General features: G+C 48.4%; 13 protein-coding genes across 13 annotated transcripts; 4 read left to right on the top strand and 9 right to left on the bottom strand.

The window, feature by feature from the left end:
* Positions 1 to 206: 206 nt before the first annotated feature.
* TRV_06399 (uncharacterized protein) lies at positions 207 to 1,433 on the top strand (the record flags this gene model as incomplete). The annotated part of the gene is made up of 1 exon (XM_003019557.1): positions 207 to 1,433. The coding sequence occupies one exon, from the start codon at positions 207 to 209 to the stop codon at positions 1,431 to 1,433; it is 1,227 nt and encodes a 408-aa protein (XP_003019603.1).
* A 164-nt stretch (positions 1,434 to 1,597) lies between these two features.
* On the bottom strand, positions 1,598 to 2,281 carry TRV_06398 (uncharacterized protein; the record flags this gene model as incomplete). Its single annotated transcript, XM_003019556.1, has 3 exons — positions 1,598 to 1,749; positions 1,820 to 2,038; positions 2,092 to 2,281. 3 exons carry the CDS (start codon positions 2,279 to 2,281, stop codon positions 1,598 to 1,600), a joined length of 561 nt encoding a protein of 186 aa, XP_003019602.1.
* Positions 2,282 to 2,378: 97 nt separating this feature from the next.
* Positions 2,379 to 2,567, bottom strand: TRV_06397 (uncharacterized protein; the record flags this gene model as incomplete). The annotated part of the gene is made up of 1 exon (XM_003019555.1): positions 2,379 to 2,567. One exon carries the CDS (start codon positions 2,565 to 2,567, stop codon positions 2,379 to 2,381), a length of 189 nt encoding a protein of 62 aa, XP_003019601.1.
* A 2,493-nt stretch (positions 2,568 to 5,060) lies between these two features.
* On the top strand, positions 5,061 to 5,864 carry TRV_06396 (ubiE/COQ5 methyltransferase, putative; the record flags this gene model as incomplete). Its single annotated transcript, XM_003019554.1, has 1 exon — positions 5,061 to 5,864. The coding sequence occupies one exon, from the start codon at positions 5,061 to 5,063 to the stop codon at positions 5,862 to 5,864; it is 804 nt and encodes a 267-aa protein (XP_003019600.1).
* Positions 5,865 to 6,096: 232 nt separating this feature from the next.
* On the bottom strand, positions 6,097 to 6,848 carry TRV_06395 (HIT domain protein; the record flags this gene model as incomplete). Its single annotated transcript, XM_003019553.1, has 2 exons — positions 6,097 to 6,630; positions 6,753 to 6,848. The coding sequence occupies 2 exons, from the start codon at positions 6,846 to 6,848 to the stop codon at positions 6,097 to 6,099; spliced, it is 630 nt and encodes a 209-aa protein (XP_003019599.1).
* Positions 6,849 to 7,370: 522 nt separating this feature from the next.
* On the bottom strand, positions 7,371 to 9,701 carry TRV_06394 (uncharacterized protein; the record flags this gene model as incomplete). The annotated part of the gene is made up of 1 exon (XM_003019552.1): positions 7,371 to 9,701. One exon carries the CDS (start codon positions 9,699 to 9,701, stop codon positions 7,371 to 7,373), a length of 2,331 nt encoding a protein of 776 aa, XP_003019598.1.
* A 760-nt stretch (positions 9,702 to 10,461) lies between these two features.
* TRV_06393 (uncharacterized protein) lies at positions 10,462 to 11,196 on the bottom strand (the record flags this gene model as incomplete). Its single annotated transcript, XM_003019551.1, has 2 exons — positions 10,462 to 11,102; positions 11,163 to 11,196. 2 exons carry the CDS (start codon positions 11,194 to 11,196, stop codon positions 10,462 to 10,464), a joined length of 675 nt encoding a protein of 224 aa, XP_003019597.1.
* Positions 11,197 to 12,000: 804 nt separating this feature from the next.
* TRV_06392 (uncharacterized protein) lies at positions 12,001 to 13,946 on the top strand (the record flags this gene model as incomplete). Its single annotated transcript, XM_003019550.1, has 2 exons — positions 12,001 to 12,231; positions 12,303 to 13,946. 2 exons carry the CDS (start codon positions 12,001 to 12,003, stop codon positions 13,944 to 13,946), a joined length of 1,875 nt encoding a protein of 624 aa, XP_003019596.1.
* A 175-nt stretch (positions 13,947 to 14,121) lies between these two features.
* Positions 14,122 to 15,635, bottom strand: TRV_06391 (uncharacterized protein; the record flags this gene model as incomplete). Its single annotated transcript, XM_003019549.1, has 5 exons — positions 14,122 to 14,469; positions 14,547 to 15,039; positions 15,126 to 15,222; positions 15,256 to 15,321; positions 15,509 to 15,635. The coding sequence occupies 5 exons, from the start codon at positions 15,633 to 15,635 to the stop codon at positions 14,122 to 14,124; spliced, it is 1,131 nt and encodes a 376-aa protein (XP_003019595.1).
* A 338-nt stretch (positions 15,636 to 15,973) lies between these two features.
* TRV_06390 (uncharacterized protein) lies at positions 15,974 to 17,703 on the top strand (the record flags this gene model as incomplete). Its single annotated transcript, XM_003019548.1, has 2 exons — positions 15,974 to 16,207; positions 16,282 to 17,703. 2 exons carry the CDS (start codon positions 15,974 to 15,976, stop codon positions 17,701 to 17,703), a joined length of 1,656 nt encoding a protein of 551 aa, XP_003019594.1.
* A 1,391-nt stretch (positions 17,704 to 19,094) lies between these two features.
* On the bottom strand, positions 19,095 to 22,748 carry TRV_06389 (Protein kinase domain-containing protein; the record flags this gene model as incomplete). The annotated part of the gene is made up of 1 exon (XM_003019547.1): positions 19,095 to 22,748. One exon carries the CDS (start codon positions 22,746 to 22,748, stop codon positions 19,095 to 19,097), a length of 3,654 nt encoding a protein of 1,217 aa, XP_003019593.1.
* A 1,729-nt stretch (positions 22,749 to 24,477) lies between these two features.
* TRV_06388 (uncharacterized protein) lies at positions 24,478 to 25,150 on the bottom strand (the record flags this gene model as incomplete). Its single annotated transcript, XM_003019546.1, has 2 exons — positions 24,478 to 24,911; positions 25,036 to 25,150. The coding sequence occupies 2 exons, from the start codon at positions 25,148 to 25,150 to the stop codon at positions 24,478 to 24,480; spliced, it is 549 nt and encodes a 182-aa protein (XP_003019592.1).
* Positions 25,151 to 25,277: 127 nt separating this feature from the next.
* Positions 25,278 to 26,574, bottom strand: TRV_06387 (MFS transporter, putative; the record flags this gene model as incomplete). The annotated part of the gene is made up of 4 exons (XM_003019545.1): positions 25,278 to 26,041; positions 26,116 to 26,248; positions 26,310 to 26,381; positions 26,482 to 26,574. 4 exons carry the CDS (start codon positions 26,572 to 26,574, stop codon positions 25,278 to 25,280), a joined length of 1,062 nt encoding a protein of 353 aa, XP_003019591.1.
* Positions 26,575 to 27,536: the final 962 nt, after the last annotated feature.

Here is a 27,536-nt window from a genome sequence, read left to right as displayed (position 1 = left end):
AAAAAAAAAAAAAGGTAGGTTGGAAGCGCGCCAAGGCCTAACGTCACTTTCCCAGCCAAACAAATCCCAGCCTCATTTTTTTCATTTGTGACCGTCAATATCAAGGCACAAGGCTCGCCCTTCGCCTGCTTCCCAGCCCGTCAAACTTCATCAGCAATTCAGGATACGAAGTACTCCGTGCAGGTTCTCGTTTACGCAACTCTTCCATGTCTGGCGATTTCTTCATCGACAGCCCGGTCCCGCCGAAGCTGGACCTGACCGGTGCCAGATCTCGCTTCTACCACTCGCCGCAGCCAGCGTCAGCGACCTCCTCGCTGTCGTTGTGTCGCACTCTCTCGACGCCGCTCATGAGCAGCTGCAAGCGTGCTCGCTATGGCTATGGCGGACTCGATGACCGGGCTATCTGGGACCGCCAGTCTCCCGTCTCGCGGATCTCGAGTCCTGTGCCACTGGCAAACACCGAATACCTACTGGCAGAGGGAGGTCTGGATACAGGGCTGTTGACGACGGCAGGGCAGCCGATACTGGGATTCTCGTCACAGCGTGATGGTGACAACGAGGAGTCAGAGCTTGACTACCGGCCCACGAGGTATCGAAAGACCAGTCGGACAATGGGGGACGTACCAGTTACACCCTCAAATATTGAAGGAACAAAACGGAAACGGGACTCCCCGGTTCCCCAGGGCGATGACACCGGCGTGAAAAGTTCTCCAGGCTGGGGTGAGGCAGTCCTCAACCTCGTTGGAGGCGTTGCTGGGAAAGTGTGGAATTTCTGCGTGTCAGCTCCCTTCCGAGGGTTTCACGCCGGCGGAGGCATAGGGTACGATATGGACGGTTCCACAGCAACGGTACCACCAAGCAAGAAAAGGGAGAGGCCCTCTCTGTCACAACGGAGACGCTCAAGCCGTTTGATGGACGATATACCAGTGCCTGGCCGTTATCCGGTAGACGAGCACTATCACATCGACAAGCCGCGCCGGGAAGATATACACAACAACTGGGTTCTCGTTAAGGAAGACGAGGATTCTCGGGAGATCAGCCCATCTTGCAGCTCCAAGAAGCATGCTCGCCGGAACAGCGTTGCCCGCCATGTCCCTGCACGCCGCTCCGGTGCCAGAGTACAGTCCAAGCGGCCCATGACACCTCTTACACCAACACGTTCCACCAACCTCTCTCCGCATATCTACTCTCCTTCATCTGCATCATCGGTCTACAAGACGCCACCAAAGCACACTACGGTGTCAAACCCCAACGAAACCCCGTTGTCACGAGAGACTCAGAGACATGCCGCCAAACTGAGGCGCAAGGAACGTGAAGAAGATGCCAGCATACGCAGGCTGAACCACCAGCTGAAGGCCATGATCAGAGAAGGGAGACAGGCCCTGGGAACTCGGATTGAGGTTGACGAAATGGACATTGATGAATGGGATTGATCCATCTTCCCCCTTTTATTGACGATTTTCCTTTTTCCTTTGCATTTCTTTTGTTTTCTTTTCTCTGCGTTTCTAGCCTGTTGTCTCCTTTTCTTTCTTTTCTTTCGATGCTTTAATGAACCATGCTTCAACAGGGGTATCTTTATATCCCGATGATGCCACGCTTAATGACCTGATGATACCATGTCTCTCTTTTCATTATCTCCATGTTTATCCTTTTCGTTGAGCTTGAAGGGATATAAAAGACGAGAGCCCTCAGCTTCTTCACCAAGTTTGTTCTTCGTTTCCTTTTGGACCAGCAAAACGAGATGTTCCGCTTATTGATAACTTAATGAATGCCCTGCCCTGCTTCAAGGGAGGCCGAGATATGCTCCTATTACGCATACAAACCAAAATGAGATTGTCTATCAGGATATTATCCATCCGTGCTACTGTGAACCACAGCCTCGCCGTATCATCTTTTGTAGCAAACAAGCCGTTGCTTTTATCCCATATATATTCATCGAGCCGTACGGTTATGTTCAAGAATGTAAGATTTTCATGTACATCAAGTCTGTCAAGCCAGATTATCAACTGTCTCTTCTTCACAGCTTTTGAGAAGTCCACTGGACGCCAGCAGCATCGAGTCCAGCCTCGCCGTCTACGAGGACACACCAACCCTCGCTGCCCTGTCCTCCGGGCCCACCGATGGCGGCCTTGAAGTTCTCACGGGCGTATTCAAGCACCTCGTCGTCGTAGGTTCCTGGCTGCAGCCACACAGCCGGCACGCCCACCGAGTTTGCATCTCGCAGGACCTGGATAGTCACCTTTGGCGGCGTCACGATCGAGAGGGATGTCTGGGAGGGCATCGGCAGGTCAGAGGGGGATGCCACTGTGGTGTATGATTTGGACGGCAGCGAGATCGATGGCGCCCGCGGATTCAGCGGAGTGACGGCCAGCGAGTGCTCATGATACCACGCGAGAACTAGAGAATGCCACTATATCAGCATCATCGTCGTCATCATCACCAGCAGAGGAAAGGGTATCTTTGGTACTCTTGTAGCCAAACTTGCTGGCATCGGTGCTGGCGCCAGCGACCGCAAAACGCGGCGACGAGAAGAACAGCTTGACGGCAGCCTCCATATCCGCAGACATTACCAGTCTCGAGCAGCAGACGCAACAATAGCTATCAATATCAACGTCAACGTCAACGTCAATATCAACCGGACGGTCCAAGATGGCTCGCAGTTGTTGATCCTGCGCTCTGCCCGTCCCCCGCGGTGGTTTTGGCGTAACCAACTAATTGCTTTTGCCGCCTGCAAGGTTCGCCCGTCGCCAAAGCGGTTTGTTTATTTATCGGCCTGCTGGACCAGCGAACAGAGACCAGAGCCTGCGAGCAGAGAACGGACGGACGGACAGACAGACAGGCAGAGCAAGCGGCGGACCTCGCACGCTGGCGGCAAGACCCCAATGCCAGCCCTGCTGCTGACCGGCGCGGCGGCGGGCACCAACATCGGACTCGTCGCATCGCTGACCCCCTAGCGGCCCTGCAAGTCATCGCGCGCTCAAATAACCCCCCCAGCCTTCCTTGCCTGCAGGGCCCTGCGCTGGCCTGCGATGGACGGGCTGGCAGTCCCTCCACGCTCTCCACCGACGCCTCTCTGCAGCCGTGACGCCGTACGTGTCGACGAGGGACGAGAAATGCCGAAATTCAGCCAGTGGATTCGAAAGATAACCCACCGCGGCGGCCAGGCAGACGGGCACAGCGAGCAGCCTGCGCGGCCGGCGCGGCCTGCACCACCGCGCCGTCGTCTCCAGCGGCCGCGGACGCCCCTGATACCGATCCTGCCTGCTAACCGGCGGCCGCTGTCGCTGTCATATCCCGCCAGCACGCCGGACGAGCAGCGGGCGACGGAGAACAGCCTCTTCTTCACGCGGCTGCCGCCCGAGATCCGGCGGATGGTGTACATTGCCATGTTTGGGGCGCGGACGATACATGTCAGCCTGAACTATTCCACCTCGTACGTGGCCGGGAAGGCTCATGCTCGCCTCGACACCATCAAGCGGACCGACGACTACAACCTGCAATGGCGGTGGTGGCATTGCGTCTGCCATCGGTACAGGAACCTCCCTTTCTGGAACGACCGCTGCCAGCTGCCTCAGTATACGTCCTGCCGGGCTCACTATGGAGATCATTCAAGCTGCTTCATCGGGGTGCTGGAGTGGCTCCTCACGTCTCGCCAGTGGTACGCCTTTATTTTTTTTCACCTTGCCTTTTTAAACAGTAACTAGTTATTTGTTTTAAATGTTTAATGTCTAACGCTGTGCCTGAAATATTTATACGGAGGCAATGTCAGTCCTGTATCAGACCAACACATTCATTATCAATGACGAGTTCTACGATGGCCTCTTTTTCAAGCTGCCAAATTTGATCCCGGCACATCATGTCAGGGGGATCACCTCGCTTGAGCTAACATCTAGAATCATCCCGGACGGCGATGCCATTGACGTTGGAGACCACGCTGCACTCGTTGCATTCTTGTGCTCTTTCTTCCCTCACTTACGCTGCCTGCGCCTGCACATCAGGAGAGGCGGTCGTTTCATAGAAAGGGCCACTCACTCAGTATCCGGGTGGATTCAGCCTGGCCTTGAAGGCTACCGTCTTATAGGTGCGGCGATCTTCTATACGACTGACCAGCTGGTACATCACTACTCGACCAAGTTGAAATGTCTAGAGATTGCTTTGGATAAGTACATCTACACAAGGGTCCTCATGGTCCAGCCGGAGGCCGTTATCAAAACAGAGGAGTCGCATCCACGGCAGTCCTGGCGCAGATTCTGGCGAAAGGTGGTCACCCACGACGGACTAGATCTAGGCTATTATGTCATGGAGGCGGAGGATCAGGTTCTCATTCCGATTGACACATGCTTATAGCTTTTGTCTATAGGCTGGAGACAGACGGAGGATGGTGGAGGACAGCAAAAACCAAATACTTCATGCGGGACGATCTCGACGGATACGGACACTCCTCTTTGCCGAGACGTCGTTCAACGCATGGATGTATTTTTTTGTTTACGGTTCGTGGCGTGCAGCTCGCAGCTAACGGGGCCTCTTGGATGGCTAAGCTTCGCGGGAACCGTTCACCGGGCCAAAATTCATGGATATAGCTGCTACGGTGGATCTCAAAGGTGGATTTTCAGGATCTCTAGATTTTCTAAATATAACCAATCGCTCCAGAATTGTTGTGGTGACGTTAACAGGAGCGCAAGTGTCTTGCTCATGGGCGATGGCTCTCGGCAAAGTTCGGTTACTCTTTTTCATGCCTCTTTGGTGGTTTGCCTATATAAAAGTCGAATGAACGCCCCCCCATTCAACTCCATACTTCCTTTTCACTTCCTACCATATTTCAGATTGACAGCATAACACATTCAGGGTAACCGATCCAGAAGGAATATTTCAAAATAGCAGAAGATGGCAACTTTTGCGTTAGTAAAATCCATTTTGATATCCAGACTTTGCTGGGAGAACAAGCGACTAATTGAGATGGACCGGCCTGAGATGTTGCCACCGGGCTCTACAGGAGTAACAACTTTTCATACACGGCCTATGCCACGTTTCGTGCAGAATACCCTCAAAAGCTCTATGACATGATATTCGCGTATCACCATGACGGATACGATACATGTCTAGATCTTGGATGCGGCCATGGCGTGGTTGCGCGTTTCCTGGCCCCGAAGTTCAAGAAGGTCTACGGCATCGATCCATCGGCCGGCATGATAGAGCAGGCGAAGAACCTGACCAAGGAGCAGAACGTTGAGTTCGTCCAAGCAGCTGCCGAGTCGCTTCCATTCATCGAGGATAAAAGCGTAGACATGGTTGTGGCAGGAGTAGCTGCACACTGGTTCAGCTACCCGCCGCTCTTCGCAGAGTTACAACGTGTGATGAAGCCGGGCGGAACCCTTGCTTTCTGGGGATATTATGATCACTTCTTTGTGGACTACCCCAAGGGCACCGCAGCAATGCAAGAGTATTGTTATGGCCCGGACAAGGACAGTCTTGCCAAATACTGGATCCAGCCTGGAAGTACGATCATGCGGGAGAAACTACGGGCTATTCAGCCACCGCCAGACCAATGGACGGATATCCAACGGCTTGAATACCAGCCAGGCCTTAACGGCCCTGATTCGGGCGAGGGAACGAAGTTTATGGAAACTGAGATCACGCTCGGTCAGGCCACTGAGTATGTCCGTACATGGAGTGCACATCAACGCTGGAAAGACGACCATCCAGACCAAGTCCGACGAAGCGAGGGTGGGACTGGAGATCTTGCAGACCAGATGTTAGAGGCCATCATCAAGTCTGAGGACGGCCTGCGGGATACCCCGTCTCCAGAGAACAAGGTCGTAAAGATTGAATGGGTCAGCGCCCTGATCCTGGGACGAAAGCTGTGAGATTCCTTTTTGAAGGGCGTATTCTTTTAAAGACTCACACGACACTCAGGGTATATATGCCAGCTGAGCCGGACGGGTCTGCGGATCTCAAAAACATTGGATTTGGCATTTATAGAAGCATGGTAGAATAGAACCTCCACTCAGTACTCTCTCTACATATATCTTTGAATATCAAAATGCAATCATCAGCAATCCTTTAAAAACCTCTTTTGTACACGATTCCCCCAGCGTTTCACTCATCATATACTCTCTTAGAGCTTTCCCTTTCCATCTCTATCTCCTTTTCCATCTCTGCAGCCAAAGTCTCCGCCTCCTTGTGCATCTCCTCGTCCGACCTAGCCTCCCTAGCATCGTTATCAACAGCAGAAAATTCGGATCGTGCCCGCTTACGCTCCATAGCAAGTTTCCGCTCAGCCAGAAATCTACCAATATCCCCTTCCTCGCCGTCCATCATACTGTAAATCGCATCCGAGCCACCCTTATGATCCAAATCTGCTTTCTTCCGAGGTATTATATGCGCATGCACATGAGGCACGCTTTGCCCTGCATCAACCCCGTCTTGAATGGCTACGTTTAAGCTCGAGGCCTGGTAGACGCGTTCCACCATGCGGCTGACTCGGCGGACTGTGAGGAAGAGATTCGTCGCTTCGGCGGGGGTCAGGTCTGACAGTCGTGGGGTGCGCCGGATTGGACAGACTAGGACATGCCCTGGCAGAAGCGGTTTGAGGTTCACAAGGGCGAAAGAAAGAGGTGTGACGAAGAAGACCTGTTCGAATGCTCGTTAGCCGTCTCTTCGTCTATGTCTTTTTATAGTTATTGGAGTGACGATGGGGAATCTTCGGACTGAGAGCGTGTGGACGTCCAGGCTCCAGCCTCCAGCAAACGTACCTGCGGCGTTACAAGAAACGGCCCAAAGTGAATTGGGCTTCTCGCAACTACACTCATCTCATCTGTTGCGGCTTCGCCAGCAGATAGTTCTGTCATTGCTCTCAGAGCTCGAGACAATATATGTAGCAAAGCAGCTTGTTGTTGACCATTAGATAGTTATATGTACCAGCCCTGAACTCAATAACTAACTATGAGGGTAAGAGCCGCTTAATTGATCGCCAGCTAACGAGTTAAACCAACCATTCCTATGTAACCTACTCGGTAGACTATGGATACTCAATCATTCCTTGCCTGTGACAATATTCAGCAGTCAATTAGGCAGTTAAACTCCGTAAATCTCCGCTGGCTAAATACCTAGCCGTAGGCCTACTGCCTATGGCCGAGTAGAACCACGGCTGGTTCAAATGCTGTAGACTACCAGCAGAGCCCATGCATCAAAACAAAACTATGCAACCGTCATATATGGAATATCGATCCCCAAAATGCTAGCTTGAGATGATAGATGATGTATAGTAAGTGGGCGCTGATGATAGCTTTGAGGAAAAAAAAAAAAAAAAAAAAACTGGTACAATATAATGCACCCGCTTCCGGGCCATCCAAACCATGGACTGGTAGACTCTAGCCTTCATGTGGGTTATCATCTTCAACCAAAAAACCACCTTCTTCGTGCATATCATCGTCAGCTCCAGGAACAAGAAATCCACCTCCTGTGTCGTGACTCTGGCTATCAACCTCTGTAGCCTGACGAGCTTCAGGGTCAGGGTCCATGCGACTAGCAAATGGATTGTGAGATTCAGTTTCACCAATTCCACCGTATTCTTCCCGGAGCCGATCATTAATGCGAAGGCCCATTATAAATTTCCGCCACGTAGCTAGGATAAGTTTGTCATGCTTGAGCTTCTCTTTTCTCCTTTTTTCCTGTTCATCAGCCATCCATGCATCCTTCAAAAGGTTCTCATTCTCGGCCGCAACGACTACCCCTTCAATTATTGGAACGGCCATTTTACTCCCGAATTCAAATCCGGTAACTGCTTCTGCATAATCTATGCCGAGTTTCTTGCAAACGCGGACGGTCCCGGGGTACGGCACATGTGCTGCTCCTCGTGGTATCATGGATGGAACGAAACAATCAATGTTCCCATACTCATTCTTGGGTATTACCCCATCCTTTATAGGCGGTGGGATTATAAATTCCGTTTGATATCGGGCGTACAGTCCTTGCATTGGCTTCTCACCTGTCTCGCGATGAAGTTCGTCTACCTCTCTTTTTCTGTTGAGCGTAACTGCCCTGATGGGAACAAGTTTCAGAGGTGTCTGCCCCATCTTAACTTTTCGTCCTTCTTTATGCCAGCTCTCCGCAGAAAGGCATTTCACTACATCCGATCGTTTATAGACCTTTTCCTCTTTCTTCTTCTCGTTTTTGCCAGTAGTGAAAGTACGGACATGGGTTGCACCGGAGCGGAGGGCTTCTTCTCTTTTCAAAAACCTCTCCAGGACAAACTCATCAGACGCCTTCAGACTCTGGAGTGTATCTCCCTCCTTTGGCTTATTATTCCTTGCTTGGCCAGGTGTAAGGGCTTCATCTTCTTTGGCATCGGCAGCAGTCCTTTTACTTGCTGGTCGTAGATAGCCTCGCATTGTGGTCTTAAACCAGTCATATTCGTAATATGCACGAGTTCCAGACCTATTGTACGGAATTTTTTCTACGGGTAGTCGAAATCCCTTTGTTTTCCCAGGCCAGGCTTGCTTTTTCAGATACCGAATAGTGACGTCTTTTGCAGTTGCATCCGGAGAGTATGCAATCACATATGCTATCACTTGTTTTGCCTTTTCCGCTTTCGCAGCTGGAGGTTCAAACATTGCTAAACGTTCTGGAGTTCTGGCCAGGTAAAATGGAAGAACAAGAGCCTCCACGGGTATAATATCATTCGTAATAGGCGATACAACTTCAGACCAGTATATTGGATGCTTGAGATCTTTATCTATCTTCTTTCCGGAACGGCTTGGCTTTTCTTTGGGGTTATATTCCTCAGATTTACTCCATCCAAAGCCAATCGGCTGTAGGCTGGTAACCATTCTTGCTTCCAGGCCAACAGCTCTTAAAAGAGAGGTAAAAAGCTGGGCTCCTGTATCACGGGACCCTTGACGTCGCCGAGCGAGCTCACGAAATTCGGTGATATCACGAATAATTTCCCCATGGTCGTTTCCATCTTCATCCGGACCATTGAATTTGGAAATCTCTCTCCCAAGAATGGGAATTGGTCTGTAACCTCTTTTTCTCAATCCAGGGGCAGTAATATTGAAAGATTCAGACCAGTAAGAAGCAAGCGCTGTCAGAATCTGGTATGTAGGCTCATCCTGGCCCTCTGATACCGAGACAGATGACTTGACTATTGATCTCCACTGCTCCAGCTGTTTATTGATTTTTTCTGGCAACTGGCAAAGGAGGATCTTCTTTGTTTCTGGATCATTAATCCAGGCATTTCTAACAGCGTTGTGAAATAGAAGACACTGCACATGCATGCAATGCGTTTGTGTCCTAATTAGACGGTCGATCTTACTTGGCCCTTTCTTGGAAGAAAGTGAAAGAGGGGTGAATGATTCTTCATTCCTTTCTAGCACGATACTCAAGTCTCGCAGGACTGGAGCTGGGGTTTGGATGTTGGAATTGGTATTAGAAGTGACATCTTCCCAGTTCACATCTTCATCTTCATCTTCATCGTCATCATCATCACTGCCGTCTGGCTTTTCGTGCAGACCTGCCTCGCTGTCTTCAGGCTCCGATAGGGAGGAGTCCTCAGAAGAAGAGTCCTCCCCATTAAAGAACTCCGAGGTTCTAATCTCATCAGCCGAAGACCCCGGAGGCGTGTCAAGTGCCTCTAATAAAGCGAGCCTTGAATTGGTATCGCGTCCATGTCGGGTCTTCCTAGGAGTCAGGGACCGTGGCATTGATGGTGAAATGGTGGCCACTTGCGGTAGAATTCACGAAATGAGTCCTTCTAGTTATAACTATCCAATCTAATTCACATTTGATGTTTGGGATCAAAAATTTTGTCATCCTGTGTCTCCGTTTCCGGTAAGGGGAGATGCATGATGATGATAACCCTGTCGAGCTACGTTGATAAAGTCGCGGAGAAGCGAAAAATCGCCGCGTGGTCACGTGGCTTAAATTAGCCGCGCCGGGGCTGGGCCTACATGAGTCTGAGGCAGCTCGGTATCAAATGCCAGCTATTACTGAGCATTATATAGCCGTTTTCGGAACATGTCTAGTTGTAAAATTGCAAGTCACAGTTTAATATGTCCCGAGAGTAGCCCTGAGCAAACATTCTGACAGGTATGGCAAATTTTTACTCAGGAGGAACCACTTCGAAAACGTGTAATCATTAAAGTCGATGTATTTATTATACGCGCGTGTCTATTGGGGCTAAAGTTGAGCTCTGCTCAATTTCGGACGTAGCCCAGTCGAAAAATGAATCTATCAATGGTGCCAATAACATAGGAAAGGAACATGAACATAAGCAGCATAACCAAGAACATGAAATATAAGAATGAAACAGGCGCCTGCTGGTAGCGGGCTAAACCAAATCGTCAGTAACGACGCATGAATCAAGGTCCGTCCTGCTTATAAAATTCTCTAGGTTCGTATCCCAGACAAAAACAGTCTAAAACCAGGTATTTGGGGGGTAAAAAGGAAAGCGGTCCGCAGATTTCACTGGGGTAACTTAGGAGGGTTGGGTTTATCTGCCCAGAATGCTTCTCTTTCTCGAATAACTTCCTCTCCCCAAGCCTTGATTTCTGGTAGCCGTATTTTCTTAAAGACGTGGTAGAACTCCGTTAGATCAAGCTTCCCACCATGGGCCCGCTCGTACTCAACAGTCTGCAGAAGCAATTCCATCTTATCGATATCGTGCACGAACCGTGCTTCGAGCGTTTTGTCTTCTTCGTACTCTTCAAAAATCTTCTGAAGGCCTTCTCCTGGAGTTCCCCCGAAGACACTGCCCAGTAGTGTCTTAGATATATATTCCATCACTTCTGCTTCTCGCCTCGCTTTTTCGGCCTTGGTCACTTCGGTATCAACGGGTGTTATATCTCCAACGATCGATTCGGCCATGTCATGAACGAGTGCCATCTTCGTGCAATGAAGAATATTCAGTTTGGAGGCAAGCGAGGGCGGGGCCAGCATTGTCATGACAGACATGCGGTACATGTGATCGGCTATAGACTCGCCATTGGAAATATTGAACCGTCGCCAGCCTTCTCTTTTGGTGGTTTTTAGCCGTTCTAGAAGGTGAAAGAAGGGGATGGGCGAGGAGCCGTTTTCCGCTAGAGGATGCGGTAGTGTTGAGATAACTATGCAGAAACAAGTCAGCTTAGCCCTCCTTTACGCCAGCTGAATTGACCGATACTTACCGGACTGAGTGGTCCAGGGCGTGTTTGAACCCATCTTTATTCCAGCAATGACCTGAGCTGGGGACAAGATTAATCGATGGGGGTGAGGAGCTCCGTGGCAAGTTGGCGGGGGGTTCCGTCTATCTTTATATCTGAACCTTCATATCAGCAGCCGATTATGATTATTTTTGCTTTTTTGGAGCTTCTCGAGATCCATGCAAACGATCAGGATGACTAATAAGCTCGGCCCTATCAAATCGCACGTTTTTTGATTAAAACATTCTATTATTTATCAATATGTTGTTTAACCTGGCCCCTGTTGGTTGAAAGGAATAGCCTGGTCATTATTTGTGTAAAAGCCCTCCTTTGTTGAGATAGGAATAGAAGATTACCTGCTCTACGGAGTAGGTGCTTCATATAACTATCAAACAAAGGAATTCCCCGATATATAGGATGAAAGCAGTGTATCGCTCGCTCATTATTTGATGAAGAGATGCTCTTCCTCGTTACCTAACACAAGGTTGGCACCAGCAACATGCGAAATGCTGCCATTATCCTCCGTACCAGTAAGAAGATGCATTGACCCCTGATACAGCCAGCGCTGTTCCATGGATATTCATTCCGTTATGTTCAGGGGTAGTGCCGAAGCTATCGTCATGTGACCTGCCCCTTGCCCGGTGAGCAAAAGTCACCAAATCTCCCTGAATATCAGACTAAAGCTCGGCTGTGTGAGAGCATCGATAGCTAATTGCTACAGACAACACTACGGCTAGAGGATAAATGACAACTGTGGACTAACTCGTGCCAGATTGTCATCAGAAACCACCTATGCATAAAACGCCTCTGCGACACGAACCCTATGCGTGTTTCTACAGTGAGCTCCGGAGCCGAAACATGGCCTCAGGCTCCGCCAATTGCAGTCTTCATCCGCAATTTGAAGCTCTTGCGTCTTGATCTGCGTCCGGACTGGCCCGGAATTGTGCCATCGACGCTTTCTGATAACCAGAATAATCTGCGAAGACGAGTACAGGCGGTGGAATGGACGTTGTTTTACCTATTCCAGCTGTGGGATCCTGAGCTCACCAGAAACGTATGAACTATCGTACCTGTCATGATTACTCCGTAGGAGAGTATCATCTAACATTAAACCCAAAATCATAGAAGCTCCAACCCTTTTTCCCGCCACTTGAACCTCTACAGTCGTCAAACCTTCGGGCTGCTCTCTTCCGATCACTTTCGGAGCTGACAAAAAATGGAACTCTGGGAAGGGAGAGAATCTTGCGGAAAGCAATGCTCGAAGAGTGCACTGGAGAGAAGTTTGATGAAATCCTAGCCGAGTTCTCTACGATCGTCCTACGAAAAGTTGTAGCCTCATCTCGTGAATACCGCACTGGAGCCCCTCCGTTGTCACTCCCTATCGGCAAGCGAGGCCCCCCAAGTGATACTCAAAACCTACTGCCGATGATCATTGCATACCGTGCATCCCTACATTCCATGATAGACCAGAAAAATGAGTTGAATTCGACATGTCGAGACCTGAAGCAATTTCTCCATTTGAAATCTAATGAGTTAGCAAATTCAAGACGCATGCCCAAACCGTTAGCCTCAGAATTGAGATATCAACAGCAAATTCAAGACTCTATCAACAGATCATGGCATGGCGATATTAATTGGGCCAACACAATTTTGAATGGAGATCCACAGGCTGTCTCAGAACCATTGCTTGAGATGGACTTTTCGCAGGTGTGGTCCGGCATGAAAAAAGTAGAGGTCAAAAATGATATTGAGTCGCCAAATCATCCAGACCTATTAGCGGAGTTGGAGGACCGCCTCTCAAAACAGAAATCCCGGCTTCAAAAGTGGCGGAAATTTAAAGATTCACTAGAACTGGACAGCCTACGAACTCGGTTACAACGATCAGAAGATTACAAGGAACCCGAGGTCGTGCCTCAAGAACAAGACGGCACCATAGATCCGTTAGCCGAACATGATGAAACGCAAAAGACACCCACACGTTCTGCTAACATTGATATAAACTCGATGGTTCCTTTAGAACAAGAGATCTATTATACCCCTGATGCCTCCCCTAATCCAAAAACTATTAATGATACAAAGCCCGTCCAGAGGGAAACTTCTGTGTCTCATGAGGCCTCGGAAGCAACAAACTTAATCAAAGCAGATACTTCTGGAAATTTATCGACAGAGGACTTGCTCGCCATGCAATTAGGCGCCTTGTCTTTGGAAAAGGATAACCACCCTGAATTACCTGAGACTAACCCTAAAATCGATGACCACCCGATTATAGGTGATAAACGTGGTATTCAGGATGATGGAGCACAGCCTCAACACGACGAAGACCCCGTTTCTCGGGCTGCTACTCTGTTGGAGCGCACTAGACAGTCTATGCTGTTTGTATCTGCTGCGACTCCTCGTCCATGGAAGCCAATTTCAGAAAACCGCCGACAGTCCCAGCTACTTCTCCCCGGTGATCCATTCGAAACACCTGAGAAAAGAGCCGAAAATAAGGAAAAACCTAACGCTGAAGCAACAGATGAAGACCGATATAGTGACTACGTTGATTATGATAGTGTGTTCAAAAGTAGACCGAAAGTCGCAGCAAGCCCTATACCTTTTGAGTCGGCACAATCAAAGACATCTGGTGAAGAGAACCAAGAGGAGGGCTGCAGTTTGAGTGAACTTGGACTTGATAGTTCCCCTTTAGGAAAAGTGAAAACCCGGCCAAGGGCCCAAACTGCTATTCGGCACCCGATACCACCCGAAGATAATGCAGAAACGACATACTGAACCAGCGATAACTCGAGGATTTACATTCATGATGTCTAGATGCGTGCCGTCTAGCTTTTTTTTTTTTTTTTATAGCTATGAAAGAATCTACCAGATGCCCCTTGCCTGATACCATAGGCTCCCGAAGATAGCCAAACAGCCCAGCAGTAGCCCTTGCTACTTTCAATAAGCTCTTTCACTGCTCTAAATATGAAAGGAGGCTCCTCTGCCATACTGAGCTGTCCAATCCAAGCCCGCGTCCGATAAGGACGATTTTAGATTCAGGTTTAGATGTTGGCTGACTATCTTCTGCATCTGTAATTTCGAAGACTTCCCTTACACCCTGGATTATTCTTGTTTTTCCATTTGTTAGATAAAGAATACCCTTCAGTCGATGGATTTCGAAGTCTGTGATAGTCTCCCCAGGGCTGTGTTTATGTTGTGGAAATTCTTGATTCCAGAGCACGGCTTGCAGCCATTCATCTATATGCGCAACCTTATCCTCTGTTATATTCGAGATTGTGAATGCAAGTGTAGAAATGGTCTAAGTGATATTGTCAATTTTTGTCCTCAAGATAAGAGAAAGCCTTTTCGGTGAAGAAGAAATAGGTAGGAACTTACAGCATCGAGTCGACTCTGGCCTTTGGTGGAGAAATCTACGGTTGTTAATTTGTCATAAGAGTGCAGCTCAAGAACCGTGCCCTCGATACTCGGTATCTTGCTATGGTCCGTTACATGGATTGTAGCCAGGCCGTTAATGGAGGTAATCCTATCTTTCACCTTTACAAGTTCATCGCTTGAGACTAGATCGGTCTTATTGAGAATGATCACATCTGCATGTGATATTTGTAAGTGGGCGGTTGTTAATATGCTTCCTTCGTGAACACCTTGCTTTTCTTCTTCGCAAGAGGGTTCATCCAATAGCCTATTAATGTTCTTTGCATCGACCAATGTGACAATCCCGTCAAGATAGATGGAGCTGCCCAGCCCATCATCAACCCAAAATAAAGGGGCAATGTTCCCGGGGTCAGCTAGTCCGGTGGTCTCAAGTAGGATATAATCAAAAGTCCCCCTCCTGTTCATTAGAGATTCAATGGCCAGAACTCCAGCATCCCTACCGTAACGTCCGGTCAGAGCGCAGCTTTATAACTTGGCCGTAGAGACTATGTGTCTTATACATAAATTTATCGTAGCACATACCTTACCGAGCAGCAAATACAACCATTTGCTAGTTCAAGCCATTCTTCAACTTGCTGACCCTCTTGGTTCACAGTCATCGACTTCTCAATATCGACAGCTAAAGGCAAGTAATTTAGCTAGACGCACATACTAGCATAAAAATTTCCAGCCTTACAATCTCCAAACTCTGGTTTTGAACAGTCAGTATGGCCGTATACTAGTTACTGAAGGATATTTATAAGGCCCACGAACCGTTAAGAATGACTGCTATTTTCTTCCCATGTCTTTCATTCAAGATATAGTTTAACAAAGTAGTCTTGCCTGCCCCGAGGTAGCCTGGGAAAAAGAGGTGCCTTGTTAGAGCATTATGAAGTCATATCGAACAAGTGTAGCTGTCAAAGTACCTGTTACTATTGTTATGGGGACTCTAGGGAGGCTTTGGTCTGTCGGAGTCTTGGGCTGTTCCTCCGGCTGTTCAGGAGTAGCGGTCACATCTACCAGCTGTGGAGGGCTATCATCGTCATCGCTCATCGCGCTCATCGTGATAATACAAGGAGAATTAGACAAGGTAGTTAAATCCGGTCAGCCTTTCTTTATATATCCGACCATTAATTGATCCGTATCAATCGATTCAATCCATATCAATCGATGCATGTAACCTAAATCAATATTCGACGTCCAATTAAAGTGGGCGGCACGGAACAACTTTAGCACGATTCATCTTTTGCGCGCGGTTAATTTCCATGGATGTTCAGGTACGGGTTTATGTTTACATCACAGAAAAAAAATAACAGCTTGAGCAAGCTATAAAACCGGCTTATCTTTACCCTGCTGGCTGATCGAAGAGTCTATATAGACAGCCTATTATAATGTCTGGATCAGCCGTATCGCCGTCAAGCTCTCCTCGCTTACCCAGCCCTCCTCCTTTCACAGAAGTACAGATCGCACCCAAATCTCCAACTGTCAACGACGGGAAAAGTGATGGATCCGACGAATTTTTAGGGATACCTCATGGTCAGGATGATGCATCAGCACGGAGAATACGCCCCGGAACAAAGGCTGCAAATATGGCCTCTGGTCCCCCCTTGGTTCCGCTCTCTGAGGTTCGTTCGTTTCGTTCATAGACTCAACAGAAGATGAGGTTAGCTAACAAGGACTGACGATATGTTGGCTATAGCTCGATTCTCCCTTTCAACTCCAAGAACATCTCAAAGCCTCATACCATCATTTCACACAACCCGCAGGTTCTGATACCGTTGCCCCAATAACCCGAGAAATCGCACGAGACTTAGCGGAACCCCCAGCAGGTGTAGAAAGGTCACTTTGGCTGTACGAATTATGTCGATTCCTTACCATGAAAGCAAACAACCTCGTTGTTGCGTTTTTCGCAGAAGAGCCACCATGCTCAGCGCAAACCTGTCCCGAAATGCGTGCCTCAGAGTGGCAGTACCTATGTGCCGTCCACGACCCGCCTAAATCATGTTGTGCGATTGATTACTGCTGTCATACTCTTGACTGGGCAACAAATGTTCTCACGTCACCCAAATTCTTTCCAAGCCGACTTACTCTTGGTTCTGATGCGACTGGAGGGCCTCAAGCAAGTATGAGGCATCTGACGAATGTCTTCCGGCGGGTGTACCGAATATTTGCCCATGCCTGGTTTCAGCATCGGGGAGTTTTTTGGCAGGTTGAAGGCCACGATGGCCTTTATGTCTTTTTCAAGACTGTTTGCGACGTTTATAGCCTCATTCCTGATGACAACTACACAATACCACCTGAAGCAGAGGGCGATGCTTCTCACACCGAACCCTCGAATAGTCAGAGTCAAGGTGTAAACAGAAGGCTGACTATCCTGCGCAAGGAAGATTCAGTAACAGCAACGCCTCCCAACAGCCTTGAAGAGCCTGGTACAGGCTTGTCTGCAGCAACTACAAGGCGACATCGTCATTCTCCGTCAACAGGTGTGGGCGTTACAACGATTGCTGAGGCGGCAGAAGATGATGACCTAAATAAAAACACCCTAGAAGGGACCCAGCCACTCAAAGAACCTAAGGTAGGAAGAAACGAGAAGATTGCCGAGGACATCGCCGAGGACATCGCCGAGGAAATCACTGAGGAACCGGAATCATTGACCCAAAACGAAGGGCAGAACATCTCACTCGAAGAACAATCCACAGAATCCAGTGACTCAAGTAACACGGGAAAGCCTGCTGCAGTATTAGAAGAATCCGCCGCAACTTTGCCGGCTCCAGCAGAAGAAGTGACAGATTCTGAAAAGGAGCCAACCGAGGAAACACCTGGATCCCCCGGACCATCTGAACCCACTGTTTCAAGTATGGACGATGGACTGGAAGAGAACCAAACAGAAATTCCTGCTCAACCGATAGAGGAGAAAGGAGAAGAAGCCAGTGAATCTCAGATAACACAAGGTACCGAGAGCAAGCTGGACGAAGAGGACACTTCTGCCAAGCCTGAAGTGCCAATTGATTCTGATACTCCAAGTACGGAGCAACCAGAGCCAGCTAAGGAAGCCAACACAACCGAGGAATCTGAAGAGAAAGATCCCCAAGAGCCAGAATCCAATACACCACAATCTTAGTAACCGGACACGGTACTCCCTCTTTTTGCTAATACTGCGGAACATGCCTATAACGTATTCAGTTATTCAGTCCTTCGTGGTCGATATTTCCCCCTTTTCCCTTTTACATTTATTTTTATCATACGGATCGAACTTGTATATGATATTGCATCTTTCATTGCCTATTATTTCTCTTTTTTTGTTTCATCTATCCCCTATTTTACCACCTTATTCTCCCTTTCATCCCCTTCCTTCGTGGCTTGACACCGGGTAGGAGACTTATCATTATTACATGTTATGCTGAACGGCTTTTTCTTAAGGTGATGTTTTTCTAGAGCCTTCTCTTTGCTATTTCTTCATATTTCCGACCTCTACTTTAAATCTTCCCTGCCTTACTTACACCTGTACTTTAACGACTCTCGGCCCTTTTTTCCCTTTTGATTGAACAATAAAAATATGTAATGGTTTCCTCGATAATAGATCTTCGATATACCTTACCTGTCATATAGTAAATTTTAAACGTGGCTGGTTCAATCAAAAAGAAAAGACTTGCTTGATCAGCTGGATCTGGATTGAAACATAACTAGTATACCATTTCGCACAAACAACCCGGCGCCGTTTCAAGACACAAAGCTTGAGTATCCAAAACAGGTGAAAAAAAAGGAAATCCTGAGACGACAAACCGTATGCATGCCAAAAAGTGCAAAGATACTCCGTACAACAGGGGCACAAGCTAACAAAGCACCATCGCTGGGTTCCTGTCTCCCAAGGCAATAAAATCATACCCATATCATCATTCGTTAGACAAGAAGATTATGTACTGTACTCAAACTCGAAAGTAAATCGAACGGGCATATAAAAGGAAAATAATCCAAGAATCCAACGGGGCGCCAAAATTTGCATATATCAGGGCTGAAGAGGGGTAGCTGAAAAACTTTTGCATTCCATTTTTTTTTTTTTTGTTTTTTTTGTTTTTTTCTTGGTCGTTGCCGAGTATGAAAAGTGTAGACAGGTCATTATATAGGGTATATAGGAAGAAATAAAATAAATGGATGGAAAAAATGGCTGATTTATAACAAGGGGCAGAAATGTAAGACATAAATGCATAAACATCGGATCAATGAGCAAACGATAAAACGAAATGACATATGGAAGAACAAACGAAAAAAAAAAAAAAAAAAGGAGAAACAAACGAAATGGGTAACAATAGGGCAAAGGGAAAACACCGCGCTCCTCCTACTAGATGATGCAATAAATGGACTGAAATTAGATAACATTCAGTATCAAATACAAGTGTCGAAGTGGGAAAGTGTGGCATTTTTTGTTGAGACGGATTTGGTGTAGAGAGAAGTTGGAGTTTTGTACTTTCGGGGGTGATTGACTATGAGTCGCTCTTCTATGTTGTTGAATAATCAAGTGCGAGCAGCCGGGTTTATAGGTAGCACTGACGTAAGCAGTTCAGTGCAGGGGGTATTCGTAGTCGCCTTGTATAACTTCTGGGAATCAGATAATTTTCTCCAGGAAGGCGTTGGGTGAGCGAAGGCCGGATTAATTGGCAGGTTTGACGAGAAAAGATCATTGCTAACCGCTTTGGAAAGTGGAAGAGTAAGACGGTCGAGCTGTCTGCCTTTGTGTTGAGGGTTTATCGGTAGGGTTGAAAGAAAAAGGTCGTCCGAAGATAAGATGGTTGATGACAGTTGTGGAGATTTTATTTGGTGAGGTGGGACTGAAATAGTTGGGGTATGCGTGGAGCAAAGGCTAGGGCGTATAGGAGAACCTAGATTCCCGGGTTGCCTGATAGTTTGACCTTTATGGCGGGGATTAATCGGTAGAATAGATGTAAACAGGTTGTTGTGTGACAGACGGGCGCTGAAATCCTGAAAACAAAATTGCGGATTAATCGGCAACAAAGATGTGAATAAATCATTAGAGGTAGCGGGTGAAGCGTCAGACGACGGAAGGGTGCCAACGGCAGTATTTCCAGATAACTTTTGCTTAGGAACTAATTCTGGTTTAGGAGCAGCAAGCTTGCTTCGCGATTGATTAAGACTCGATGGCGTATTCCTGTGAATGTCAAGACTCTGCTCACTGAGGCAGGGATTGATCGGGAGGGCAGAGCGGAAGAGGTCGTCTTGGGGTGTAATCTGGAGCTCGGGTATCGTAGACTCTATACCGCCGCTAAAGGTCTTGCTAGTTCGTTCGCGTGGAGAAGTGTCACGATCTAAAGGATCGACATAAGCCGGATTAATCGGCAAACTTGAGGATAAGAAATCGTCATCGGCATACTTATTCAAAGACACAGGCTTGGATGGAAGTTCCTCATATCGGGGATTTATTGGTAAACTAGAAGTGAAAAGGGTATCATTGGAAATTGGCTGTCCAAAGAAGGTTGTTCCAGATGGAGAGATATCAGAATGATGCGTAGCCAAGTCACAGCTAGTGGTTTTCATAAAGTCCGGATTGATTGGCAGACGAGAACTAGAAAGATCCCCGAGGTCAAGGACTGGTTTGGGGTAGTTAATTCCTTCCCGATCGTTTGGCGGATCCACCTGAATAGTGTTCTTAACTTCGGGATTGTATTCCAGTCGGGCATCGCCATAATATTCAGAGAAAGGGGGGGAGTCAAGGGGAAGATGGGCTTGATCAGGTGTTGGGTAATGGCCATCCACTAGGTACGAGGGGTCGGTTTCAACATGGTCCTGAATTTCATGAATATAGTCTTCGTCAACGGGGCATTCGCCTTCAGAATGCACTGGGAGGTCTACAGGTCCAAAATCATCAAATCGAGGGTCAGATTCCGTATCTCTATCCTGGCGGTCCAAGAGCTCCATTTCAGCTAAACCCATGGAAGTATGGTGTGAAGCCAGTGCGGGTCTAACAAATGCAGGGTTATAGTACGGCACCGGATTATGCCCATTCGCCCAGTGACTTCCGGGAGGTAGATACTGTCCATTATGGTTAAGCCCATGTGGAGAATCGGGGAGGCCATGCTCGCCGTTGTGAGCGGCTTGTAAGTTGTTATTCGCACAATGGAAATCAGGACTATTCCTCGATGGCGGCATTATCACCGGCTCGACCCCCATGTGTTGATATCGAAGGCGATCTCCTATGGGTACATTGGCATAGTGCATACCCTTGGGATGTTGGTCCATGTACACAGAAGTGAGTTGATAATTGTAATTGCTGTGGGGATACCCTTGGTATACACCGTTGAGATTTTGCATGGGAGCATAACGGGGTACGTCCGCTCCAGGACTGGGGAAAAATTCATCTCTTTGATCATCAAACAAGGCAAGGAGGTCCTTAGCGGATAAACGGCCCTGTGGACGTTCGCTGAGACAAATATCAACAATTCTCCTGAAATAAGCCGGGATTTTCATATCTTCCGGTATAAGGAGTGGTCGTGGCTGCCTGCCTGGTTCATCCTCTTCCATGGCCAGGCCCCAAAGAGTCATCCCAAGTTGATAAAGATCCGACTTCACGCCAATGTACATGGATATTCTTTGTTTACTCTCCAACTTTTTGGCAAACTCTGGTGGTTCCCATCCAATCGGGCAGCCTCGACGGTTGATATCAATTATTTTTGCATCATCGTGCTCATCCACAACAACGTTGGATACGGTAAAGTCTCCCTGGACAAAGCCGGCTTCATGAATATCCCCAAGTCCTTTAATGATCTGTTTTGCCCAGCGTTCTCTCCTTTTCCAAGAAAGTTCACCCTTGAAGTCGTAAAACAAATCAGCCAAGGCGCCCTGTTCTGCGTAGTCTATCAAGAGTCCTTTAACCAAAGTCCCGGAGTCATCAACGACAATTGCTCTAAAATTGATAACATTGGTCGAATCAAGAAGAGCGTGAAGAGCGTTGATTTCGTAGAGAAATTCCTCAACAGTATCCGGGCCAGTGATTTCCTTCTTCACGTAGTCCTTTCCATGGTACTTCACTCGGTAAACAAAACCGGATAAGTGGGAATCAAAATCTAGTTCGCTTTCGGGGATAAACAAGGGGTTGAGATACTCGACGCTGGAGATTGGAGGGAAAATGATAACTTCGTTCACATCCTCGGTAACATGAACGTGGAGACGGCCGTCCCGAGTTTCCAGTTTAAGATTGGTGACAGTATCATAGAATTGAATCTCATCGATGGACTCGCGGATTGATTCATATATATGAGCGTTTTTTTCACGGTGGTATTGTAGCTTTTTCAGGTCAGACTCAAGTGAGTCAGGTTCAGCATTACGGTAATCGCAAGACACGGTAACTTTCCGCCATCTGTTCGGGGCCTCAGCATAAGTGATGAAGAATTTTTCACGGTCAGACTTGTCCCTGAACCTCATACTAAGGTTAAGGATCCATTTCTTGTCGAGTTCGGCTTCTAGTTCATTATCGATAGTACCTTCAGAGGGAGGTCCGTATTCCGAAGCTAGCTCAGTTTGTGATTGCCTTTGCCCCAGTTCGGGGTCACGTTGAAGTGGGGACGGTTCATCGTTAATCAAGGTGGGAGATGCCTGGGCCGATACATCATAGTCTTTTGTGGGTAAATCTGGCACGGAATTCCGGGGAGAATAAGCCGGGAGGGGAGAGCTTGTTCTACATGGCCCGATATCTCCCTGGCGGTCAGCAGAGTAGGCCCGTCTGTGTCCTAGGCCAGACTCCGAAGGGGTAAGGTGGTCGCGGCGCTCTGAATTCTGCCGTTTAAAGGTTGGAGCTCTGGGCAAACCAACGGTAACATTAGACGGACTGGCCTGGGGGAGCGAGCCTGCCAACTGCTCACTGTCTGCCACCGAAGTCACACCGTCGATATCGTCATCATAGTTGACGTCGCTTTCGTTATCATCGTGCACACGTTTTGCACTTGAAGAAGGAATGCCCGCTAGGCGCTGGCGGCTCAATTCTCGGGCAATGAACTGAGAGTGAGATTCGATGCCTTCGCCGTCCCTCCCCAGCCAGCTACGAAGTCCAAGGCGGTGGAATAAGCTGTGTCTGACCGGGGGAGCGGCCTTGAGGTCAGGCATGAGGAAGAATGGGTACAAGAATGGGCCTGGTGCGTCGGCAATTGAGATGGCCATGCAGCACGACGCGAGGCGAGCTTGGGCTCGACAGCGTGACAGCTGACCTGGATGACTGGCTAGACAAGCGCGGAATGTCCATAAGAAATAACCGGCGAGGCGGGAGGGGGAGTTGGAGAGCCTGTCGACCAGGTGTGAATGATACGGCTGGAGGCTCTGGCTCCTTGGTCCTCCAGCGGCAAACGAGAAACGGGCCTTTTACATGCAGCCACCCAGCAGCGAAAAAGGACAGGAGCGCTGCTTTTCCTTCGTGTAACTAGAGGAGGCAAGGAGGATTCATCGTAATAGTAGTAGTAGCAATATCAGTAAAACAGTGCGAGCAAGGGGAAAAAATAGAAATAAGAAAAAAAAAATAAATAAAAAAATAAGGGAAGAGGGAAAAGTTCGGTATGTGCAGGGTCTTGGTTGGACTGTTGCCAGTCACGCAGAGACCACACCCAGGTCAATTGGAAGAGAGCCTGCTGGAGAGACGGCCAGAGGTTAGCAGAGACTTCTCATCTAGCAGGGGGAGCGAAAGGAAAAGACCTGGCTGCCGCTGTCGCTGCTGTCGCTGCTGCGTGAGGTGTGGTTGGTGTTGGTGTTGTGGTTGTTGTTGTGGTTGAGACGAAAAGGCGAAGGTGAAAATTCAGAATGAGGCTGGCGTTGGCCGTTTTGGCGACCGCTTTTTGATTCTGCCGCCGCCGCTTCTTCCTTCTTCGACGACAAGCAAAAAAAAAAAGGACAACGACACAGCCAGCACAAGCAGCAACAGAGGCAGACGGAGAAGGAGAATGTCCAGCCACTGAGCAGAGCCAGGACACGCAGAGAGACATGGCAGGAGGATAGGGGGAGCCAGGCAGGACAACTCGCACGAATGACATACCGAGCTGGACGCCAGAGACTGGCTGGTGGGCGAGCGAGGAGGAGAGACGATGTCTGCTGTGTGGCCTGGAGACGTACAACATGCGGGCAAGAAGACGGGCGGCGAGCTAATGGCGACTCAGGGTGACCGAAAGCTTTGGTTTTCAAGGGGCCCCCGTCGTCAGTCTTGATACTGGGTGGTGACGCTCTCGAGGACACCGTCACTGACTGCCTGTCCAGCAGTTGACAGTCGGTTGGTTACAGTTTGCAGACGCAGATGCAGATATAACTATGCAGACACACCCACACGCACACACACACATGTGCTGGGATGGCTGAGTACTTCTAGAAGATCAGACTCTAAACAACCGACCTGGGCGACAAGAAGGCTCTCCTCCGGCTTTTTATGGATAAAGCGGCCCATCAGACGGCCGCATCCATGGTTCAGTTCCTCCCTCCCGCAAAGTTACAAGGCGGGAACAGGCGGATAACGACCAGTACTGGTCTTGCTCGCCCTCTTGCCTGCCGTCTCGAGCTCTCCTCCCCAGCCACCTCTCTGGATCATGAAAGGCCTCTCCTTCGCCCGTGTGTTTCAGTCAAGACCTCGTAACGCTAGGCAGCAGCTTCAGATTCTGTCGGATATCGTATCCTCCTCTACTCATGACTCCTCGCACAAACAAAACCTTCCACGGAGTAACTTTCATCGCAACCAAGGAAAGAAAAAGAGTAATTAAAAAAAAAAAAAAAAAAAAAAAAGAGAGGCATGGGAAACGTGTGGGTTAGATCCTCGGGGACAAGAAGCCACCTGAGCTAGTGATGCGACCTGGACGTGAATAATGTCGCTAATTCCGAGACTCTAAGAAAGGTTAGGATGCAGCTCGCTGTCAATTCATGCAGCTGGTTGGGGTATTTCATCTTCCCCAGTAAGTAATCTCTGATGTCGCCTATATCTTTCAAGGAAAACTCCTACTAATGTCAGAAATCCAGAGCAAATAGATGCGTAGAATGCCACCAGGTACGCCGTAGAATAGCACTCCAGTCCCATACTGCACTGGCGTGTGCCATCAGGCAACACTTTCGAGTGGCTGTCATATATGACACCATAGATATAATTGAATATATGGCCGAAAATCGCAGCGGCGAGAGTCATAACGCCCCAGTTCTGGGAAAACCCAGATATGCCAAATGCATGGGAGACAATAGCGGGATAAACTCCGAATAGTACACCATATGCTAGGCCTGTCATGGATGAGACGAAGAGAAGGTGATGAGGGTTGGAGATTTTGGCACCACCGAACTGAGAGATGCAGAACAGGATGCTGGCTACGAAAACACACCAAAATCGAGACATGTGCAAGCGTTTGACGATAAAGTCAGATCCGATTCCTGGTCAAGGGCATGTCAAGCGTCATGTTCAGTCGAGCACAGTATTAAGGGGTTTACCTACCGCTGAGAAGACGCCCTGTAAAGCTTATTACGGAGAATACAGAGACATGTAGAGCTTGTCGTTCCCGGAGGAAGTGCGAATCAACATCAGGGTCGACATGTCTCCATAAAGCCATGACCTATATCTGGTTGTAAATAACTGTAGCCACGCATGATGAGGGGGTATATCTTACATCATTACCAATATTGCTAGTTATGAAGTTAGTTATATTGAAAGATGACGAAATCAGCTTCGCTTGGTACTTACTTGATGGTCATCAAACCAACTCCCGTGGAAATACCGAGCAATAAAAACAGCTGCCAAAACTCCGGGGTAGGAAGGAGACTCAGTCCTCGTATATCGGGGCCAGCAGCGTGGGCACCGTGTTTTGCCTGATCGTACTGGGAATAACTGCCACTATCGCTCAGGGACCTGGGCCTGCTCATCAAAGAAGAGGTCTCATCTGCATCAGCATCCGGTGGCGTGGGTCTTGGTTGGATCGCACTAGGCAGTACGGCAGTAACCTGTGCAGAAGAAAAGGACGCGATGGCACGGTTTGAGTCGGTATCAGAATCCTCTTGGATATTTTCAGTCGGTTTAGTTCTTTGCAACAAATTTGAGTCGGGATATTCACCATTCAAAATAGCAGAGTATGATGGCGGTGGAGGCAGTAGCTGTAGGAAGTACGTGCAGACCACTATTATCAATGACGGCCCTAGGGCAAGCAGTAAAAGAAACTCGGAGGTATCATCCTTGAACACCATGGCTGATATCGCGGAGAAGCCAAACGCACTGAGACCGAAAGCAGCGAGCGGGAACGCAGTTGCGGACCCTCGATGGTCGGGGAAGTTGTTCGCGGCTATCGTGCATGTATGAGTACCTGATATATTGCTTGTTAAGGAGCATTTGGATAATCCCATACCGGTCTTAATTGCGGCAGCAAACGCAGCACAACTTCCAACTCCCGAGAGGAAGGAGAAAAAGCATAGGAATATCACACTTAGTGAGCCTGCACCGGCAGCATATGCTATATAGTAGATGTTAGGATATTCCCAGGGTATCACCACATGCAGTATTAGAGGCTAATAGAAAGTGTCTAACCCAGATGAATTGGAAAGTAGCCGCAGAACAGGGCAATGGCGCCGAAAAGAGCAACCAGTCTAGTTCCTTTGGTGTCCACGATATATCCTATGGGGATACCCACTGCGTATACACCTACATTTCCAGCAGCACCCTATGAATACGTTAGTCAGTGATGAAGGCCCCGGGCATAGTCAGATTAAACAAATACTTACAATCATATTGCCATCAGTCGACGTGAGTTTTAGCCGATCTGCAAACTGTGGTGCCCATGCAGAATAGACATACTATGTATGCCCGAGCAGTTAGCCGCCAAGGTTCCAAGAGGTAAACAAGCTCCTACGGCTCTCTCTACGAAACATCAGATTAGATACTTGATCAACTTACATTAGTTCCACTCGCCAGCGCGACCAGGGTTCCTGCAACCACAGTCATAAACCGAAAGGCGGTTGGCGTTATGTAGGGGATTGGAGACGCCATGATAGGCGCGAGAGCTCCGATGAAACGTACGGCCTCGGCGCTGGCGTAACCATAGAGTGAGCTGCCAGAGTTAGCACGAAGCAAAAGGGGGCTTCAAGGATTTTTAAATTAACGGCAAAGACCAGCAGACGGAAGGGAAGGAAAAAGGGGTATATCCGCCCGGGTTTTATAGCGCTTCTAGTCGAACAATCCGGGCGCATCATCTGGATCCCTCTTGTGATGCACTAAATATAGCGCCCGGGTGTACGTGCTCTATTATGAGACTGCGGAAGACTAGTTCGGCGGCATGAAGCGGCCAAACAGAGTGGATATAACGGCTACGAGGCCCTCGGGCTCTGTCAAATATAGGAGCAAAGCAGCGAATTGATAGCAAAAAAGACAGCTAAGCGCAAGCCAACTTTCGTCGAAAGGCTGAAAATTGCCGAAAAAGTCGCTTTTTAGCCGGCTGCGCTTATGTAAATATTATGTAATCTTACCTTATATAATATTATGATGATATAAGCGTGACGTAATATGCCAAGCACGGTTTCATCACGTGCACTACTCCCGGCGAGGCAACTTTCATCGTCATCCCATCTTGCGGGCTGTCCGCAGTTCAAACACCGTCGACAGACACGCTGAAAAACGCATAACGAGCCCCCAGTTTTGCCTGTTACTTCGCTTTAGAGGGCATCCATTGAAGCCGGCAACATGGGCGCGCTTCTCTCGCTGCCTTTGATGGCACTTCCGAGCGTTGGAACAGTGCGTAGCCGCTTAACCGCCCTCCTTTCGATTCAACCAAACTTGAGCTGCTGCTGACTGGGAGTATATAGCTTCTGACGTTCGGCGCTTCGTGCTGCGGTGCAGCTACGTGCTCTGCGATATGTAGTGCATGTGGGAAGTTCCAGAACAGGTATGAGACATATTACTTTGTGAACTCAGCTTCTACGCCGTCGGGGTAACTAATCGTTTGTTTTTTTAGC

Source organism: Trichophyton verrucosum (assembly GCF_000151505.1).
Source record: "Trichophyton verrucosum HKI 0517 chromosome Unknown contig00699_1.f1.exp, whole genome shotgun sequence".
NCBI classification, from domain to species: Eukaryota; Fungi; Ascomycota; class Eurotiomycetes; order Onygenales; family Arthrodermataceae; genus Trichophyton; species Trichophyton verrucosum.
Note: the sequence above shows the minus strand (reverse complement) of the source record. Positions and strands in the feature narration are given on the sequence as shown.